Below are 18,674 nucleotides of genomic sequence, written 5' to 3'. Positions count from 1 at the left end.
TGGGCGGACCCAAGTGCCAGGCCCGCCCTCTCCGGCCCACACAGGGCCCGTCCGCCCGGGGTTGCGCGGGGCCCGAGGCCAGAGCCCGAGGCCAATGGGCCGAGCAGCAATGGCTGCCCCTCTCGGCCAGGCAAAGACCTCCCCCGTCGCCATTCGAGCCACGGAACGATCCGGTTTCAGGCTTCCCGGGGAAGGAAAGGGGGCACATGGCACCGGCGCTCCCCTCCGGACGCTGGTAGGCATTTGCTCTTCTTGCCTTCACTTCCTTTTGAAGGCTGAATCGCCTCCTAAGCTGACTTGGCCCGTTTTGCGAACTGAATGTGGTGGCCGTAGTGATGAAGCCTGAAGCCTGAGCTGGCACTCCATGGCAGCCCCAGAGGGAAGGCTGCAGGGGGAACCTTATGTTGTCTCTTAGGCAAAACTCTCAAGGCTCAAACCCCTTGCCAAAGGGAGGGAAACCACCAGCCTTTTGGTTCTTCTGAGGGCTTGCCTGCTTTGGGTAGGGCTCTCCCACCAGCCTCCCTCCAGACCTTGGATATCTGAATAGGGTTTAAGCGTCCATCACAGGCTGAGTGACATCCTCTTGTTTTAGGTCCAACACAAGTTGAATCTTTCTCTATGAGCTGCTTTGCCCTTCCTACAGCTGCCTATTCCCTCTTCCAGCTCCCCTGTAATAAAGGGACGGTCAAATGGCCCGAGATGGTTGGCACCACCTGTTGTCCAATAGTATCTACCCAGAGTGGGTTCCCTTTGAACTGGGTAACTTGTGGGTTCAATAGATCGGTGGTTTCATATGTTAGACCTTGGGCACGGAAGGTCCTGCAACCTTGAGGAATAAATTTCCTGGAGCATTTCTGAATGGTGTCTATACAGTTGTAGTAAAATGCAGGTGTCTGCATTTTTAGCACACTTTCATCCAAGACCACAGGAAACCTGGGGCCTTTTCAAGTTGTTCATTTTTTGGAATTTCACAACTTGTGGTAGGACAGCAGCTGTAACCTTACGTAGAACAAGTTGGCTTTGTGGGCTTGGTATTGGCAGCCCTACCGACTTTAAGCATTGGTGTGCTATGTTCTCATGAAAATACAGCCTGTGTTTTAGTTTGTCCTCCATCAGTCACAAAAGGACACAACTGACACGACGGATTGCCTACAATAGCAGAGTCCCTGCTTATACTGCAGCAATCTGGTTTCAGGCCCAGCAAAAATTATGTAGCCCAAATTCTCAACACAATACATAAAGGACAGCTTCAAATTGGAAAAAAATGACAGGAGTGGCATTCATAAATCTCACCGTGGCTTACAATACAGCCAACCATACTGCTCTGTTGAAGAAACTCCTTCATCTTACAAAGGATTTTAAGTTCACAAACATTTTAGGATGCCTACTAGAAAATCATAGATTTAATGTCAACTTTCACGGACAACATATTGATGAAGAATGCAAAGAAACAGACTTCCAGAGGGCAGCACGCTGGCTCCTGGGCTATTTAACAGAGATACCAATGACCAACAAATGTTAATTATCATTAATGTGAGCCGGATTGTGATCCCAGCAGGTGCTGCAAGTTAGACCAGTCATAAGTCTCCCTCCTTCAGAGCCATTATAATTTTGAACAATTTCTGAACATGCAGCAATTAAACAAAGTTTTGGCCCTTAAGCCTCAGGAGTAATAACTGCCCAAGACCTTTTCCCACCTCAAAATATTGCTATTTTTTTTTAAAGTGCAAAGAAGAGCAACTAAGATGATTAAATGCCTGGAGACAAAAGAATGCTTGCAGGGATTGGGTTTGACTGGTTTAGAGAAAAGAAGGGGTGACATGATAGCAGTATTCCAGTGTTTTTGGGACTGCCATAAAGAAGAGGGGACCAACCTATTGTCCAAAGTACCTGAGAGAAGAACAAGAAACAATGGATGGAAACTAATCAAGGAGAGAAGCAACCTGGAATTAAGGAGAAATTCCCTAACAGTGGGAACAGTTAATCAGTGGAACAGCTTGCCACCAGAAGTTGTGCTTTATCACTGGGTTTTTTAAAGAAGAGACTGGACAACCACTTGTCTGAAATGGTTGAGCAGAGGGTTGGACTAGGAAACCTCCAAGGTCCCTTCCAGCTCTATTCTGATTGGTTGATTCTGCCCAATAGCATCGGAGAGTTGGACAGTTAACCTCCCATAATATTAAATGTGAACACTGAACTGAGCAGTGTATTAAAGTACAAAAGTGACATCAGAGTGTCACATGGAGACCTTTATGAAAAGATACAGTTGCAACCAATTAGGAAAAAAGCACATAGTTGAATCATCCTTTGTTATTCATCCCCAGAAAGTCCTTTATTTTGCAGTTAAAAGAGCGGAGCGCGGAAGGACCCTTCCCTCGGCCTAAGTCTACAAGCCTTGGGCAGCGCGCCCGACCGGAAGTACAGGCTGAGCGGCGGCCTGACTGCAGCCGCTGCTCTCCGAGCTCCGTTGAGAAACCAGGACGAGGCGCCGCCGCCGCCACCGGCGGGATGAAGCCGAGCCGCGCCGCCGCAGGTGGAAGAAGGCGGGGGGGGGGCGGCTTCGGGGGTCGCCTCGCTCGCAAGAAGCTGAGCTGGCAGGCCGGAGACGCAGGGTGGGGGGAGTTGGGGCTGGTGGGGCCGGAGCTCCCGGGGGCTGCTCCCGACGCCCTCCGCGGGTCAAGTCGGCCTTTGGGGCCGCCTCATTTCCAGGCCGCGCAGCCCCCCAAATTCTGGGGCTGGCAGGCGACGCTGGGCGTGGCTGGCTGGAGCGGGACTCCAGGCAAGCGGGGCTTCCAACGCTTTGCTTGGATCCACCCGCGTTCGCAGCTGCCCTTCGGAGTGGCGGCCTCTTCCTCGCCGCGGGGATCTTGCGCGCCTTGCAATGCGGGGTTCGGTAGAGCAGGCGTCCCCAAGCCCCGGGCCGCCTCCCCCCGTGGGAAAGCGGGCTTGCACGGAAGCCTTTCACCGCCTCCGCCCCGCACGCCGCTGCCCAAGGCCGGAAAGGTCGGGGACCCCTGATGTCGATCTTCCCCGAGGCCCCATTGTCTCCTTTTCCCTCCAGAAGCCGAGAGGCCGGCGCCTCCTGCCCTCCAGCAGATGCCCAGGAAGGAGAAGGGGGCCTCGGCTCCCCCCAGCTGGGCCAGGCGCCTCCTGGGCTTTGAACGCGGGGACCTGTCCGGCTGGCACCGCCTTGTCTGCTTGCTGAACAGGCCAACTGATCCCGCAGGCCTGGGGGTCTTCCGCTTCCTCTTCGGTGAGTTTGGCTCTGGCCGGAACCGAATCCGTTGGAAGAATTGACTTGAATTGACTTGCATACAAATTTAGTACTTGATTTAGGAAAAACGGCCCCCAGTTTTCTTCCCCAAAAGTCACCTCAGGAATCAGATTGAAAAAGTGGAATTACTTAGTGACAAATGAAGAAGTCTTGCGCTATTATTATTATTTTTTTAATAAATTTTTATTCAACATTTTCCAAACATGAAAATCATAATTACACGTTTGCAGCTTTCCGTTACCGTATCTCTTTTTTCTAATTTTGGGTTTTCCATTCGACAACATATTGTCATTTTTGTTTCACATTTTCTAGGGGAGGGAGGGTTTACATCATGGTTGCTCAGCACACCCAGTGTTGGCTTTGGATTTCACAATGTTGTGGGGGTGGAGGCATTTTGGAAAGGTCCCTGCCCCCACACGCCAGATCCTTGGAATAACTGATGTGGCTGGATTTGGGAGGTGGTTAATGCGGGGGGGGGGGAGATTTTAACCATCTGGCTTGAAGGAGGCAAGAAGGCCTGCAGAAGAGGTCATCTCTATCCTGGTTGGATCACTTCCTTACATCCTCCCTTTCTGAGGAAATTTCTGGAGAGATAGTGGGGCTTCAGCTCAATAAGAAATGGATCTTCTAGATCAAGAGGTCTTCAAACTGGGCAACTTAAAGACTTGTGGACTTCAACTCCCAGAGCTGGCTGGAGAATTCTGGGAGTTGAAATCCACAAGTCTTCAAGTTGCCAAGTTTGGGGACCCCTGTTCTGGATTCTTTCCAATAGATTTCCATCCTGGCCCTGGCCCAGGAATAGCGTTGGCCATTCTTGGTGGATGACCATCCTCAGGACTTAGAGTATACCCTTCCCAGTCCTATTCTACCTCCTACCACCATCCAGTGTCTTCTGCCATGCTGTCCTTCTGGCCTGCTTGAGAAGGTTGAAGATGTTCTTCTGCTCCTTTCTGAGCAGGTGGCTTCAGCCATATTATGCCTGGCTGTGGCTGCTCCAGTGTGGAGTACCCAGATGTTTAGGTCCTGGGCTGTTTTATGTCCATGTGAAACTGCTTTGGGATGGTTTTTGGTTACACATGTGAAGTCTGAAAGCTGAGATTGAATCTCAGCCTTGCTGTCTGCAACTGATCAATTTATCTTGATACTGGACTCTAGATTGGCACTGCGTAGGAGGGCCAGGGCTGTCCTATTAAAGCACCTCTGTGACAGGGTTCTAGATCACAACTCGTACTCAAACATAAGGTGGCCTGGTCACTTCGAATAAGAAAATAAGACAAAACAGACTTGGGTGGGGTTATTTGACTTGGAATAAGAAAAAAAAACAGACTTGGGTGCAGAGGTGGGTTTCCCTCGGTTCAATCCGGATCTGTCCAAACCAATTTCATTGTATTTAAGTACAATGACAATAAAGATTATACTTAGTAGAAGTGGCAGGAGGCTCCACCCACTCACAAAAGCGGCAGGAGGCTCCACCCACCCATAGAAGTGGCGCTCACAGGCCCGAACCGGTAGTAAAAAAATTGGCAACCCACCACTGCTTGGGTGGGGTTATTTGACTTCTGGGAACTGAACAAAATGGGGGCTGGGAGGTAAGTAAATTGGTTGCCAGCTGACCTTAGGAAAGGAAAGATTGACATGTTTACCTATAAGCAGTGGTGGGATTCGAATTTGTTTACTACCGGTTCTATGGGCGTGGCTTGGTGGGCATGGCAGGGGAAGGATACTGCAAAATCCCCATTTCCTCCTGATCAGCTGGGACTTGGGAGGCAGAAAATAGATGGGGGCAGGTCCAGTCGGAGGTGGTATTTACTGGTTCTCCAAACTACTCAAAATTTCTGCTACTGGTTCTCCAGAACTGGTCAGAATCTGCTGAATCCCCCCTCTGCCTATAAGTCCTTCAGCATTGGTGAAAATCACAGGGACAGTGTGTGCAGTGTGCAGTCCATCTCAAGCCTCCACGTGTGGCTGCACTGGAGAAGGGTGAGGATTTCTACAGCCACTTCCATTTTTTCTCTTCCATGACTCCAGTTGACTGAGCATGGTTGTGCAGAGCCACTGAGTAGCTCTTCTCCAGAACTCTTCCAGTCCCTCGAGAGCTACAGCTTGGGCTCAGCCTTGAAGATGCAGAGAGCCTGGCCTGCTACTGTTGCCCACTGCCCCCTTTCTCTGCTCCTTCTCCAGGCCTGCTGATGGCCCTAGACATTCCCCAAGAGCGAGGGTTGAGCTACCTGGATCACAAATACCTCGATGGGCTGCAAGTTTGTCGCTTCCCCCTCTTCAACTTCCTGGAGCCACTTCCCCTGGACTGGATGTACCTTGTCTACACAGTCATGCTGTTGGGTGAGGACCACACTGGGGTTGTGCGCAGGGGGTAATGTGGGGGTATTGTGGGTGTGCTGGCTGAGCCCCCTTCCTCTCGCTTCCTGACTTTTGTGGTGCTTTCCCTGTTGGGTCTCCTTGCAATGTGTGTGGCTGCCGAGGATCAGAGAGGACGGGGCAACCGATCAGCCATCCCACTGTGTGATTCCCCTGGAGTTGGAAGTGCAAAGACAGGCCAGAGAATGGCAGGCAGGGCAACAAACGGGAAATGTTGTATACAACCCAGAGTTTTTCCCAAGTGGGGCTGGGGAAAATGGGGAACAGGCGGATTGCTTGGTATGAAGGAAGCTGAAGGGGAAAAGAAGGTAATTAGGGACCCCTAGAAAATCTGGACAGCTCTGGCATTTCCAGTGTAGTCTGTAGCCCACCAGCAATCAAGAGCAGCCCCATAGAAAGACAGCTTGTTCTGGAGCGGCCCCATGGAAGGATAGCCAAGGCCAGAGGAGCAGCAGACATTCCCACTTGCCAGAGGGAGAAGACAATCGCAGTAAATCAAATCTACCTGCCGCCAGCCATAAGAGAGTAGCAGCCAAGCGTAAATATATCTCTTGATTAACTCAAGGAGTGGTTTGTAGGGAGGGCTTACAAGTGTAGCTACAGGCTGGATTAGACGTTGCCTTGGCTTGTAAGGCAAGCACCGCAGGAAATTAACGGATTGTGCTTGCATTGTATACCCGACTCTTGTCCATAAGCTACAAAGAGGTGAGGAGATGAAGCTGGTTTTCCTCTGTTAGTTGAACGCTGCATAAATAATCTTGCCGTACTGAAAACGAAGCCAAGGTTTTCCAATTTTAAATGTTAAAAATAAAGCAGAAGAAAGTATTCAGGAGAAAGCGCTGGAGCTTGTCTGGTTGATGTGGAGGCCCTGAAAGGCCCCCCTCGCTTCTTCCCGTAGGGGCCGTGGGCATCATGCTGGGCTGCTTCTACCGACTGAGCTGCCTCCTCTTCCTGCTGCCCTATTGGTATGTCTTCTTCCTGGACAAAACCACTTGGAACAACCACTCCTACCTGTACGGCCTCCTGGGCTTCCAGCTGCTGTTCATGAACGCCAATCGCTACTGGTAAGGCTTCACCGTTCTTGTGTTTCTTTGGCCCAAGGTGCCTTTCCCCCCTTCAGATCGAGTAAACATGTTTCCTGTTGTTCCGGTTGCATAACTTTAATTGGACATTTGCCCCAGCCTGGAGTCTGCCAGAGTCACATGCAGCAGAGGGAAGGCTGCATGCCAACCACGGAAGCTGTCGCGGGAGTGAAGAAACGACTGCTACAAAACAGCACTTTAACAACCCACATATGTGTTGTGCTGGACCTCTACCTTATCCCTGCCTCTTTTAAATACAATGAAGGCTTCTGCAGAAAACACAGCTGCGTCAGAGCTTAACCTGCATCCCCCACTGTGGCCAGTCTCTACATGGAAGAGGTAGAAACCACAGCCCTAAACTCCCTCACCTATTCACTGGTGTAGGTATATGGACGATACTTGGATCAAGATTACAACACAGGACGTAAAAGCCTTCACCAACTTCACCATCTCTGTGGACAAATACATTAAGTTCACACAGGAAGATGTGAAGGAAAATAGTTTGGCTTTCCTGAACGGTGCAGTATACATTAAGGAAGACAGAAGCCTTAATATTGAGGCTTACAGAAAACCTCCATTATTTAACTTTTGATTCTCACCACGCACTGGAGCAGAGAATGAAAATACCGGGCTGAAGGTTTGCCTAGCAACCAAGAAGAAAAGAAAAAGAATTAAATACATCCAGGAAGTCCTCAGCTGTGACCCATCACAAGGCCCCCACTTGACATACCTGAAGCCCCCCCCTTTTTTTTTTAAAAAAAAAGATTTTATTGGTAAAAAGAAAATACAACATCCATAACTTGTAAAAAACAATACAACTACATTTCGAGATATTCCCATACTATCAAATCATTATAAACATCAAAGGTTAGGTATCTTATTCCTTCCCTCCCTCTTTTCTTCCCTCATTTCTTCTTTTCCATACCCTTTTCTTCCCTCCCCCCCTTACTTCCTTCTCCCCTGCCTTCCCTCCTTTCTTTTCTCCTTTCCTCCTTTCCTTCCCCCTCCTTTCCCTCCCTCGGTCCCCCCCTCCTTCTCACATACCTTTCCTCCTTCCCTGCCTCTTTCCCTCCTCCTTCCTTTTCTCTTAATCTCCCTCCTTTCCTCCCTCCTTCCTTCCTTCCTTTCAACTCTCCTTCTCTCTTTCTTTCCCTCCCTCTTTCCCTCTTTACTACCCTCTTCTCTTCCCTCCCTCCTTCCTCCCCCAGTTTCTCTTTCTTCTCTCCTTCTTTCTTCCCACCTTCTTTCCCTTCTCTTCTTTCTCTTCCTCCTCTTTATCCTTCCCCCCTTCTTCTGCCTTTCCTATTCCTCTCCTTTCTCCTCTCCATCCTGACTTCCCTACTGTCCTCCTTCCCTCCCTTCTAACCTTTGTTACATTTGCATATTTTCCTCTGCTGAGGACAACCTGGTTCTCTTTCCCTTTCCTTGCTTGAAGAGGCAAGGATTATAAGTCCTCTCGCCTCATCTAAAATGAAGTTTAATCGCTAATTTCATGCAGGTACTTATAGCGGATTTCCTATCAGCTTTTTAAAGTTTTCCCAACATTGTAGCGTAACAAAATTGCTCGACGGTGGGTTCTCGCCCCTGATACATTTCTCCTTTCGTTTATCTCTCAGTTGTTGTATATTGTTCATTTGAGTTATTGGTTTAATCGTATTAGGTTAGTCAGCTATCTCTTTTTATGTCTAGGTCTTCACTGATTCATCAAGCCATTTGTACAGCTTCTCCCAGACTGTATAAAAGTCTGTGTCTTCTTTGTCATTAATTCGCATCGTCAGTCTGTTCATTTCTGCTAGTTCTAAAATTTTATTCATCACCATAGTGTTGGTGGGGGCATTTTCACTCTTCCAGCACTGTGCGTAAACAATCCTTGACGCTGTCAGAATATGGACTAGGAGGTATTGGTCAGATTTGCAAATTTTTTGATCTATTATCCCTAATAAGAAAGTTTCCGGCTTAAGGCATAGTTTAATTGACAGGATTCCATTCAGCCATCCTAGTATTTGCTTCCAATATGCTTTGGCTACCGGACACGTCCACCACATATGGTAGTACGTGCCCAGCACTGTTTTACATTTCCAGCATATGGCCGAAACTTTTGAAGACATTTTCTCCAGTCTTGTCGGTGGAAGATGCCAGCGGTAGAACATTTTATATATATTTTCTTTATAGGCCGTCGACTTTGTCAATTTTAGGTTCCATTCCCAGACTCTTTCCCAGTCGTCTGTCTAGGTCTATTGTGTGGCCGATGTTTTGGGCCCAGGTTACCATGACTTCTTTTACTCTTTCTGCTTCCGTTTTTCGAATCAGTAAGCAGTTGTATATTTTTGAAATTAATTTCTCATCTGGTCCAATTAAAATTTTATCTAATTCCTGGTTCTTGTTCTGGAAGCCAGGTTGTGCTAGATCGAATTTGTGTTTGTTTTGAATTTGAAGATATGGCCACCAGTCGATGTTTATTCCCTTATCAGCCAAATTTTCCCTGGGGTTTAGTTTGTTTTGGTCGTCTAGCAACTGTTGGTAGGTAACAATTTTATCCAAGTTTATCAAATTCGGGTATATCAGGGCTTCTGTCGGAGATATCCATTTAGGTAGTTGCGTGTAGTATCTCCTTCTAATTTCGAGCCAGTCCTTAATCAATACCCCCCTTAAATGGTGACTACTAAAATAATTGTGGATTTTATTTCCCTCGCACCATAAGTAGTTGTGCCACCCGTATTGCAGGTCATGGCCCTCTATTGTTAAGATTCTTTTATTAGCTAACATTACCCATTCTTTTATCCACATAGTTGTTGCTGCTTGATGATATGTTTTCCATTCCGGTAATCCCATTCCCCCTTGAGTTCTTTTATCCTGCAGGTGCATATATTTTATTCTGGGCTTTTTACCATTCCATATAAAGTTTCGAATCATTTTGTCCAAATCATTATAAAATTTTTCCCCTAGCTTAACCGGTGCCGTTTGAAATAGGTAGAGGATTTTTGGCAGAACATTCATTTTAATTACTGTGACTCTTCCCATCAGTGATAGTTGTAGTTTTGACCAGGTTTTAAGTCCTTTTGGGTATTCTGTAACAACTTATCATAGTTGTCTTCTTTTATGGAAGAGCATTTCGCAGACAGCCAGATCCCTAAATACTTAATTTTTTTAGTTACCTTTAATTCCATTGTTTTCTCTAGTTCTCCAATCTGGTTTTTGGGGAAATTTTTTATAATCATTTTTGTTTTTTCCTTGTTTATTTTTAAACCGGCCACACACCCAAAGTTCTCAATGTCCTTCATCAAATTCGGTCCTGAAAGTAAGGGGTCTTCCACGATAAAGACCATGTCATCCGCGAAGGCCTGTACTTTATATTGTTCTTTTTTTATGGTCAAGCCCCTAATTTCCTGATTTGATCTTATCCGATTTAAAAGGACCTCTAGTGACATAATAAATAGTAGTGGGGAGAGCGGGCACCATTGTCTAACACCCTTTCCAATTTGTATCCTCTCCGTTAGTTCCCCATTGACTATAATATTTGCAGATTGCCGTGAATATATAGATTCTATAATCTTAATAAATTTGTCGCCAAATTTCATCATTTTTAGTTGAGTGGTTAGAAAGTTCCAATCTAGGTTATCAAAGGCTTTCTGAGCGTCGACAAAGATTAATGCGAGTTGTTTCTCGGATCTTGTTTGATAGAATTCCAGGGTATCAATTATTATTCTTGTATTGTTTCTAATATGTCTTTTTGGGAGAAAGCCGTTTTGATCCGAATGGATACTTTGAATTAATATTATTTTTAGTCTTTCCGCCAATATTGATACAAAAATTTTGTAATCTGCATTTAACAGGGATATGGGTCTATAATTTTGGACCTTGCTACTGTCCGCCTCTTCCTTTGGTATTAGGGTGATGTAAGCTTCCCCCCATGATTTTGGGACCCTACCATTTTGTAGTGCCTCATTACATAGTTCTAATAATTTGTCTTCTATGGTATTTTGAAGTTTTTTATATATTTCCGACGGAAGCCCATCCGGCCCAGGTGTTTTATTGTTTTTTTGTTTTTGAATGGCCTTTTTCAGTTCTTCTTGTGTGATTTCTTTATCGAGCATCTCTCTCATCTCCTCCAACAAGACTGGAAGCTTCTGCTTTATAAGGTATTTTCTAATGTCTTGTTCATTAATTTCGTCTTGTTTATATAGTTTCCTATAATAGTTCTGTACTATCTTTTTCTTTTCTCCTATTTCTTGTTTCAAATTCCCCTCCTCGTCATACAGTTGTTTAATAATTCTTTTGACCTTCTCCTTTCTTATTTTGTGGGCCAACCATCTCCCAGTTTTATTTGCATGTTCAAAATGATTCTGCTTCATTCTCTTAATGTTTTGTGCTATTTCCTCTTGAGAGATCAAATTTATTTGGTGTTTAATTAACTCTCCTTTTTCCCTGTGTCTACTATTTTCTGGCTCTTTCTGGGTCAGCAGTTCCGTCTCTCTTAATTCTTTGTTCAGTGTATTAAGTTTTTCCCTGTGCATTTTGTTTCTTCTTATTATATAGGCTATGGATATTCCCCTCACAACTGCCTTCATCGTGTCCCAAACATTTTGTATTGAGGTCTGCTCTTTACAGTTTTCTTTGAAGAAGTAGCCCAATTCCTTTTCTATTTGTTGTACAAATTGTTTCTCTTGTAGTATGTTCTGGTTTAATGTCCACCTAGCTTTTATCCTTGCCTTCCCTTTCCATTGCCATAAGACTGGGTGATGGTCGGCCCACTTGTTGGTTGTTATTTCAATATTTACAGTATCCATGAGTAGCTCCGAGTTTGACCAAACCATGTCGATACGGGACCATGAATTATGTGGATGGGAGTAAAACGTGTACTGTTGCATCTTGTCATTCATTGCTCGCCAGACATCATAAAGATCTAAATCCTTCACCATATTTACATAGGCAGACGGTAGTTTCCTTCTTGTGCTTTTCTTGTGAGTACCCTTATAGTCCATCTTACTGTCTGCTATAGCGTTGAAATCCCCTAGAATACATATATTTTGCCACTCTATTTCATTTATCCTCTTATATAGATTAATATAAAATCTCTCTTGTTTTTGATTTGGGGCATAGATTCCAACTAGTAAAAATTTTTTCCCACCATTAATTATCTCCACCATTAATACCCTACCGTCTTTGTCTGCATGTATTAATTTGGGGTTCAACCATTCTTTTATATACATCACAATTCCTCTTTTTCTGGTTTGTGCTGACGAGCAGAATGTTTTACCTAGTTTTGGACAGACCAACAGGTTATTGTACTTTTCTTTAATGTGGGTTTCCTGAAGACAGATTACATCTAACTTTTGTTTCACTAGATCCAACAGTACACGTTTTCTTTTGGAAGTTATGTTAAGACCATTTACATTTGCTGATAGTACATTCGTTTCCCATTCTTCAATTCCCTTACACGTTATTCGCTTTGAGGGCGCCTTTGGATCGTGTCTCGATGGGTGACCTTGCTCTCGAATCTTCTCTGCCATATCTCTCTCGTTCTCTGGCCTCTCCTGGCCCCCGCCCCTCTGGTTGAGTTTCAATTATAGTGTCCTCCTGTCTTAAAAGTCCTTCTTTATTAAATCTCTCATCTTCTGCTAGTAAAAGTTCCTGGAATTCTTGAGCTTTCGCCAAGGTATCTATCCGGTATTTCTTTTCCCTCCATGTTATCAACATTCCTTCTGGAAGGAGCCATCTGAACTGGATTCTGTCTCTGTTTAAACGTGTGGAGAGGAAGTTGTATTTCCTTCTCTTCTCTCTGACTCTCCGTGGAGTCTGTTTTAAGATGAGAATTTCTTTACCCTTGTATGTTAGAGAGTCCCCTCTTATTGTACTTAGAATGTCCTCTCTCAGCTGTCTTCTCAACACCCTCACATGGATCTCCCTCGGAAGCCGGTGGCGTCTCGCGAAGCCTGTATTGACTCTATAGGCTTCGTCCAGATCATTAATAACCTCTTTTTTCGGCCTGCCGAGGACTAATCCCAGGCTTTCTCCAATCAGCTCCCGGAGGTTTTCATCTTTTGCTTCCTCCACGTTTTGTAGTCTTAAATAATATGCTGATCGCTCTAATTCTAGCTGGAGGATGGCCTCCTCCAGGCTTGAGTTTATAGATTCCAGATTGTCCTCTACTTTGTCTATCCTTTTTTCCGCTATTTCCGTTCTCCCCTTAACATTTTGAATTTCCTGCTCATTTTTCAGCAGCGCTGTTTGTATTACTCCTATACGTTCCTCAATTTTTCCCATATTGTTTCTTACTTCATGCATTTCATTCTTTACTCCCTCCAGGCCTTTGGTGACACTTTCACCCATCTTCAATATTGCCTCTTGTAGGGAGTCCATTGTTACTACCTGGTCTTGTAGGGTTGGGGCTGCCTTATCTCCCGCTTGCCTGCCCTCAGGGGACTTTTCCCTCACCGGGGTAGATAGGGGAGTTTGCTTTTTACTCCCTTTAATTAAAGTTACTGTTTTTGTTGCCATTTGCTTTGATTCAGCTCTTCCCCTTTAAGGTGTAAGTCTAGTACCTTCTGAATGCTGTTTGAGTAGTTATACAGAGCCCGGGGTACATACAAGGTAATTAAGCTGGAGCAGGGCTGTGAAATATAGGCTCAGCTAATTCTATAGTATCTGGGAGAGTCAGGAAGAGAAACGTTTCAGCGTGATACGACAGGGTGCAGGAGAGGCCAGGAAGTATTTAGAACTCACCCATCAATCTCTTCCTGTTGTCAATGTAGTGTTTTCCTTCTGCTGTCTCTGGCTGTAATATGACACCGCGTACTTCAAACCCTTGTGATTAAGCTTCTTCCCTTTTTCCCAGGCAGGCAAATCCAGCTGACTGCCTTTCTCTCCTCCGTCTCGTCCTCTGTTAATCCTCAAATTTAAATAGTCCAAAGCCTCAGTCTTCTTCTATCCACTACGTCAATCAGCTTTCACAAAAGTTTTCTGTTTGTATTTAATAGCCGCTGCAGATAAATGCGCCCACACACATATCTGTATTTATTGCAGTTAAGTTGTTTATCTTTTAGATTTAGGCTTTTAAGTCAGATCTTGTGATTACCGTCATTCGATCCGCTATGTTCCCTGCTGCTGTCTCTCCCTTCCTTATTAGTGGCTGGCAGTCACGTCTTCTGGTCGGCCATTAATCAGCCGACCTCTTTTGCACGAACTCTGAGGGAGCCTCTTGCTTCATGGGGGGAGATCGCCTTTCACCCTCCACTGCACAGAAGTTTCCCCTCTCCAAAGGTCCTCGCACCTCGAAGGGACCTTGCCTATTACGGCCACGCTCGTGGAAAGACCGGGCGAACCGAACAGAGAGTCTGTCAGCAGCCCGTTCCAGCGTGACGCCAGACCGGAAGTCCTACCTGAAGCCCTTATAAGCAGAAGAACACCAACACTGACGCGCCCTAAACTCCCCTGAAGGTATTACCTAGCTTGGTAATGAAATGTTCAGAAACCAACCCAGAAGTTCTGGAGAATTAACTTTCACCCTCATCCTGCATGCAAGTTACAGATATTCGCCATGATTGCAAATGGACTGGGGAGGGGGGTCAAACTCAAGGCCCTGAGGCCGGATCCAGCTCACAGGGTACTTAGATCTGGCCTGCGGAACTGCACTGGAAACAGCGAAGGACCGGCCCACAGTGCTTCTGTTAGCAAAAATGGGCTTCTGAGCTCTGTTTTCGGCTGCCACAGCCTCCTGCAACCCTCTGCCAGTGAAAATGGAGCTTGGGAGGGCTGCATGTGGCCCTCCTGAGCTCCATTTTCACTGGCAGAGGGTTGCAGGAGGCTGTGGCAACCGAAAACAGAGCTCGGGAGCCTGTTTTCACTGGCAAAGCGCTCCAGCCACTACAGGCACCCACACCCACAGGAGAGATGGCTACACCCCCCTCTGGCCACCCCAACTCCCCCCCCCCCGGTCAAACACAACCCACATGTGGCACTCAGTGAAATTGAGCTTGACACCCCTGGTCTAACCCAACTCTGTTATTCTGTTATATCGAAACTGAAACTGGTTTTCAAAGTTGAAGCTTTCTCCCATCCCTTGAGAACTTGAGTATAGAGACAGATTGGATGGCGGGAATTTTCCTTCCGGATTCTCATCTTGTCCCTATTTTTCCTTGCCACCAGCTAATTCCATAACTGGACTTCTTCCCAGTATCTGCATTATCTTCCTGGCAGGCCTTTCCAGCTTGTGATCACATTTTTCTGCATTTTCACATGAGCTAGAGATGAATCTCAAGTAAACCTAAGTGCATGAAATCCTAATATTCTGTAGATGAGCACCTTCAAACCATGGAGAAAGGTGGTTTCTTACCTTTTCTGGGTGACCGAGGAAATTAATGCTGTTGTCTTCTAATTTTGACCTAAAAACCAATACTGACTTTCAATAAAACAAAACCGTTACTAAACTTTGTGCTTCAGTGAGGTGAATGTAGAAGACCAGGCAGAGCTGGGGACAGAGTTAAGCATGTTCCCATAAGAGCTCCAAGTCCAAACTTTCCTGAATTTCATTGACATTTATCTGGCGCCAATTTAATGCTGAACTTTAGTTGACTGGGCATATAATATATGCGTATAGGCATATATCATTTAGATCTTTCATTCTTCAACCTTATGAATGGTCCTGATTTTTTGTGCCTGTTGGTTATTCTGTGCTGTTTAGAATGAGGATGATTGAGGCAATGTTCAAGATCTTCACCCAAAGCTTTTTCCAGAGATTACTGGAGGGTTAGTTGCTTTTCAAGATTGCCTCCAGTTCCTACTCTTGCTAATGAGCTTCGTTTCCTCAGGTCTGTTGATGGTCTCTGGCATCCACGGAAGAGAAACGCTCATGTCCCTTTGTGGAATTACACCGTTCTTCGTATGCAGGTATTCTCCGGAGCTGCGCCGTCTTTGATCTTGGTTCCCTCTAAGAGCAAACAGGGCTAGTGAACAGCTCCCAGCTGGCGTTGGTTGCTCTGCATTGCATGCTGGCACCAGAGTCTCAGGAGGCCATTTGGAAATGGGGAAGCCACAGCTCTAATGTAGACCCAGAGAAAGCCTGGAGGAAGGGAAGGAGCCAGGGCTACCTCTCCGCGATTCTGGGTTCGTAGGCTGATGAGAGGCCCTGTCAGAGTTGCCATCCAGTTATAATGTTTAAGATTACAGAATAGATACATTGTTACATATATTGGGAGCTACTATTTAATTTTAGGTTAAATGTGGAGGTGAACAGCATGAAATGAAATTTACCATTTGTCTCATCCTTGCCCCATCTGTGTTGTTTATCTGTGTCATATAATATATGTGGGCATGTGCGTAATTCTGTATTCATTTATTTTGTCATGTTCATGTTGTGTATATGGGAGGAGGTGACCCTTTGAGAACTGCGTGCAATGAAATTTCATTGTAATGTATGCCGATCAGTGGACATTCAAAGGAACCACAAAGTTACTCTAAGTTCTACTTTTAAGTTCTGGTTCCCATGCCTTTCAGTGTGGCATTCCAAACTCCTGTGGGGTTTTTTTTGGGGGGAGGGGGTGTCATTTGTGGCTGAAGAAGTTTGAGAGGTGAAATTGACCGTGGAAATTTTGCAGGACGTTGTAACTTGGAAGCTGGTTTGGAAACAGCAGCTAGTGAGTTGCCGGCTGCTGCTTGGTGAGTTTTGCCAACTAGTTTGCCTCGGAGTGCCACGTTTGTTGCCTTTCTTTCTGAACAGATCTTCATTGTTTATTTCATTGCGGGCATCAAGAAGCTGGATGCCGACTGGGTGGAGGGCTACTCCATGGGCTCCCTTGGGAGGCATTGGCTCTTCAGCCCTTTCAGGTGAGTGATGGAAATCGGGCAGAGAAAGCCACAGGTGGGTTGGAGAATTCGGTTCCTGCCTCTTCCTCCCTCCTGGACGTTGCAACTTTGGATGAAGGCCTCTGTCTGGTCTCTCAGGTTGTTGATGTCAGAGGAACTGACCAGTTTATTGGTGGTGCATGGCGGAGGGCTTGTGTTGGACCTTACGGCTGGCTTCCTGCTGTTCCTGGATGCTACCCGTCCCTTTGCCCTTTTCTTCGTCTCCTACTTCCACTGTATGAATTCCCAACTTTTCAGTATTGGTAAGTTCTGCAGGATCCAAGTGTTTCTTTAAGAAGCCACAGGAGAACTTATTAAAGGAGGGTGTTGTGTAATAAGGATTATGTTAAAAAGGGTTAAGATTGGACTTTTGTTCTGGTCTGTTTTTGCGAGGAGTGGTTAACCAAAGCCTGAAAAAACTGCTCACCTTGAATGAACAATGATCCCTTCTGCAAGATTAGGCAAAGAAGCTTTTGTTAAAGGCGGATTATCTGATATAGCATTGTTTGCTGGTACAGATTTAGTGTATGTTTAAAGGAAAGCCAATGCCACTTTTTGTAGCGATAATGCCTTGGGTTGAAACTTAGAAGACGCAAATTCGGTTCAGCCTACAATTGTGGTTGTCATTGAGGCAGTCGCGCTCAGCCCAGTCCGCCTCACAGAGATGGTCTTTTGGGGATAAAGGGTAGGGAGATGCCCACCTGAGATGCCTTAAGCCAGGAATCCCCGAACTTGGCAACTTTAAGACTTGTGGACTTCAACTCCCAGAATTCTCCCAAGTTTGAAGATCTCTGATATAAGTGGAGAGATTGCAGAGGAAGGGATTACAAGAGAGTAAGTGATGCTGTCTGGGGAATTCTGGGAATTGAAGTCCACAAGTCTTCAAGTGGCCAAGTCTGAAGACTCTGCCTTAAGCCCTTGGAGGAAAGGAGGGTAATGAATTTGACAAAAGTTTTAAATAAATCTTGGTATGGGTTGCCCGCATGACCAGAAATAATTTCAACAGGAGTCTCTCCTGAGCACACCTGAAGATGCTGGGTGTCCAGATGTTTATGTATGCACAGCAGATGATCTGTCTTTTGAGTGACCAGAGCCCAACTCTGTCCTTCCATCATACTCCCATTTCATCCCAAAGGCATGTTTCCTTTCACCATGCTGGCCACCAGCCCACTCTTCTGCTATCCAGACTGGCCACGTCGACTGATTGCCTGCTTCCCTGCCTGGTTCCAAATGTTTCTACCACTTACCAAGCCTCCGCAGCGGAGTCTGGAGTGTGTTTACCTGGAAATGGAACAACAAAGGCCCAAGGGAGCAGCTAAGAAATTGGGGCTGCGGCAGAAGCTGGGCGCCGTTTTTACTGTTCTGTATATCTTGGAGCAGTTCTTCCTACCTTACTCACACTTTATTACCAAGGTGAGAAAGAACCTAAGTATTTTTGTATAAGTGGCTTTTGAACAAAAGATTTACAATGGGTGGTATTTGAATGATGACATTTTCCATAGTTCTGGTCCTGAGAAGGTGGAGCTCACCAATGGACGTAAAAAAATGGAGCCCCTCAGAGAAACTTGGGTGTCCTCCTCATAGTAGGATTCCAGCCACGGAAGAGCAAGGGCGGGTCCTGAACTTGTGTGGGAGACCACTAGTTAAACTTGCATCAAAGCTGCGTGGTTGAGTCCCAGTTCCATATAGTTTTAGTACCCCAAGGAGCCGCAAGGAGTCTAAGGGAAGTTGGAGATTCTGCAAGGCATTAGAAGGATAGAAGGTGCTTCTCATTGTGGGAATGTCATCTCTCCCCTTAACCATTCTCCCTGCAGGGCTACAACAACTGGACAAATGGGCTGTACGGCTACTCGTGGGACATGATGGTTCATTCACGCTCCCACCAACACGTGAAGATTACTTATCGTGATGGTCGCACTGGGGAGGTTGGCTACTTGAACCCTGGGGTCAGTCTCTCTTTCTTTCAATGGGCACTGAAATGATACCATCTGGCGTAACAATGGCTCCTTCAAACAAGGGTGTGAATGTTTCTTCTGTGCCATGCAGCAGTTGGCAACATGTCAGGTTGCCTGCTGCATGAGTATTTGTAAAACAGCCATGTG

The 18,674-nt window shown here is 45.9% G+C and overlaps 1 protein-coding gene across 1 annotated transcript in view; it reads left to right on the top strand.

Moving 5' to 3' along the window:
• The first annotated feature begins 9 nt into the window (after window positions 1–9).
• Window positions 10–18,674, top strand: part of GGCX (gamma-glutamyl carboxylase) — a 29,116-nt gene continuing 10,451 nt past the window's right edge. The window contains exons 1-10 of the mRNA XM_032228981.1: window positions 10–235; window positions 2,344–2,533; window positions 3,062–3,253; window positions 5,456–5,614; window positions 6,549–6,714; window positions 15,540–15,618; window positions 16,448–16,554; window positions 16,672–16,835; window positions 17,708–17,985; window positions 18,387–18,518. Of these exons, the coding sequence (XP_032084872.1) occupies window positions 95–235; window positions 2,344–2,533; window positions 3,062–3,253; window positions 5,456–5,614; window positions 6,549–6,714; window positions 15,540–15,618; window positions 16,448–16,554; window positions 16,672–16,835; window positions 17,708–17,985; window positions 18,387–18,518 (1,608 nt within the window). The 5' untranslated portion in view covers window positions 10–94. The remainder of the gene's footprint in view (window positions 236–2,343; window positions 2,534–3,061; window positions 3,254–5,455; window positions 5,615–6,548; window positions 6,715–15,539; window positions 15,619–16,447; window positions 16,555–16,671; window positions 16,836–17,707; window positions 17,986–18,386; window positions 18,519–18,674) is intronic.

Source organism: Thamnophis elegans, chromosome 13 (assembly GCF_009769535.1).
Source record: "Thamnophis elegans isolate rThaEle1 chromosome 13, rThaEle1.pri, whole genome shotgun sequence".
Taxonomy (NCBI): Eukaryota; Metazoa; Chordata; class Lepidosauria; order Squamata; family Colubridae; genus Thamnophis; species Thamnophis elegans.
Note: the sequence above shows the minus strand (reverse complement) of the source record. Positions and strands in the feature narration are given on the sequence as shown.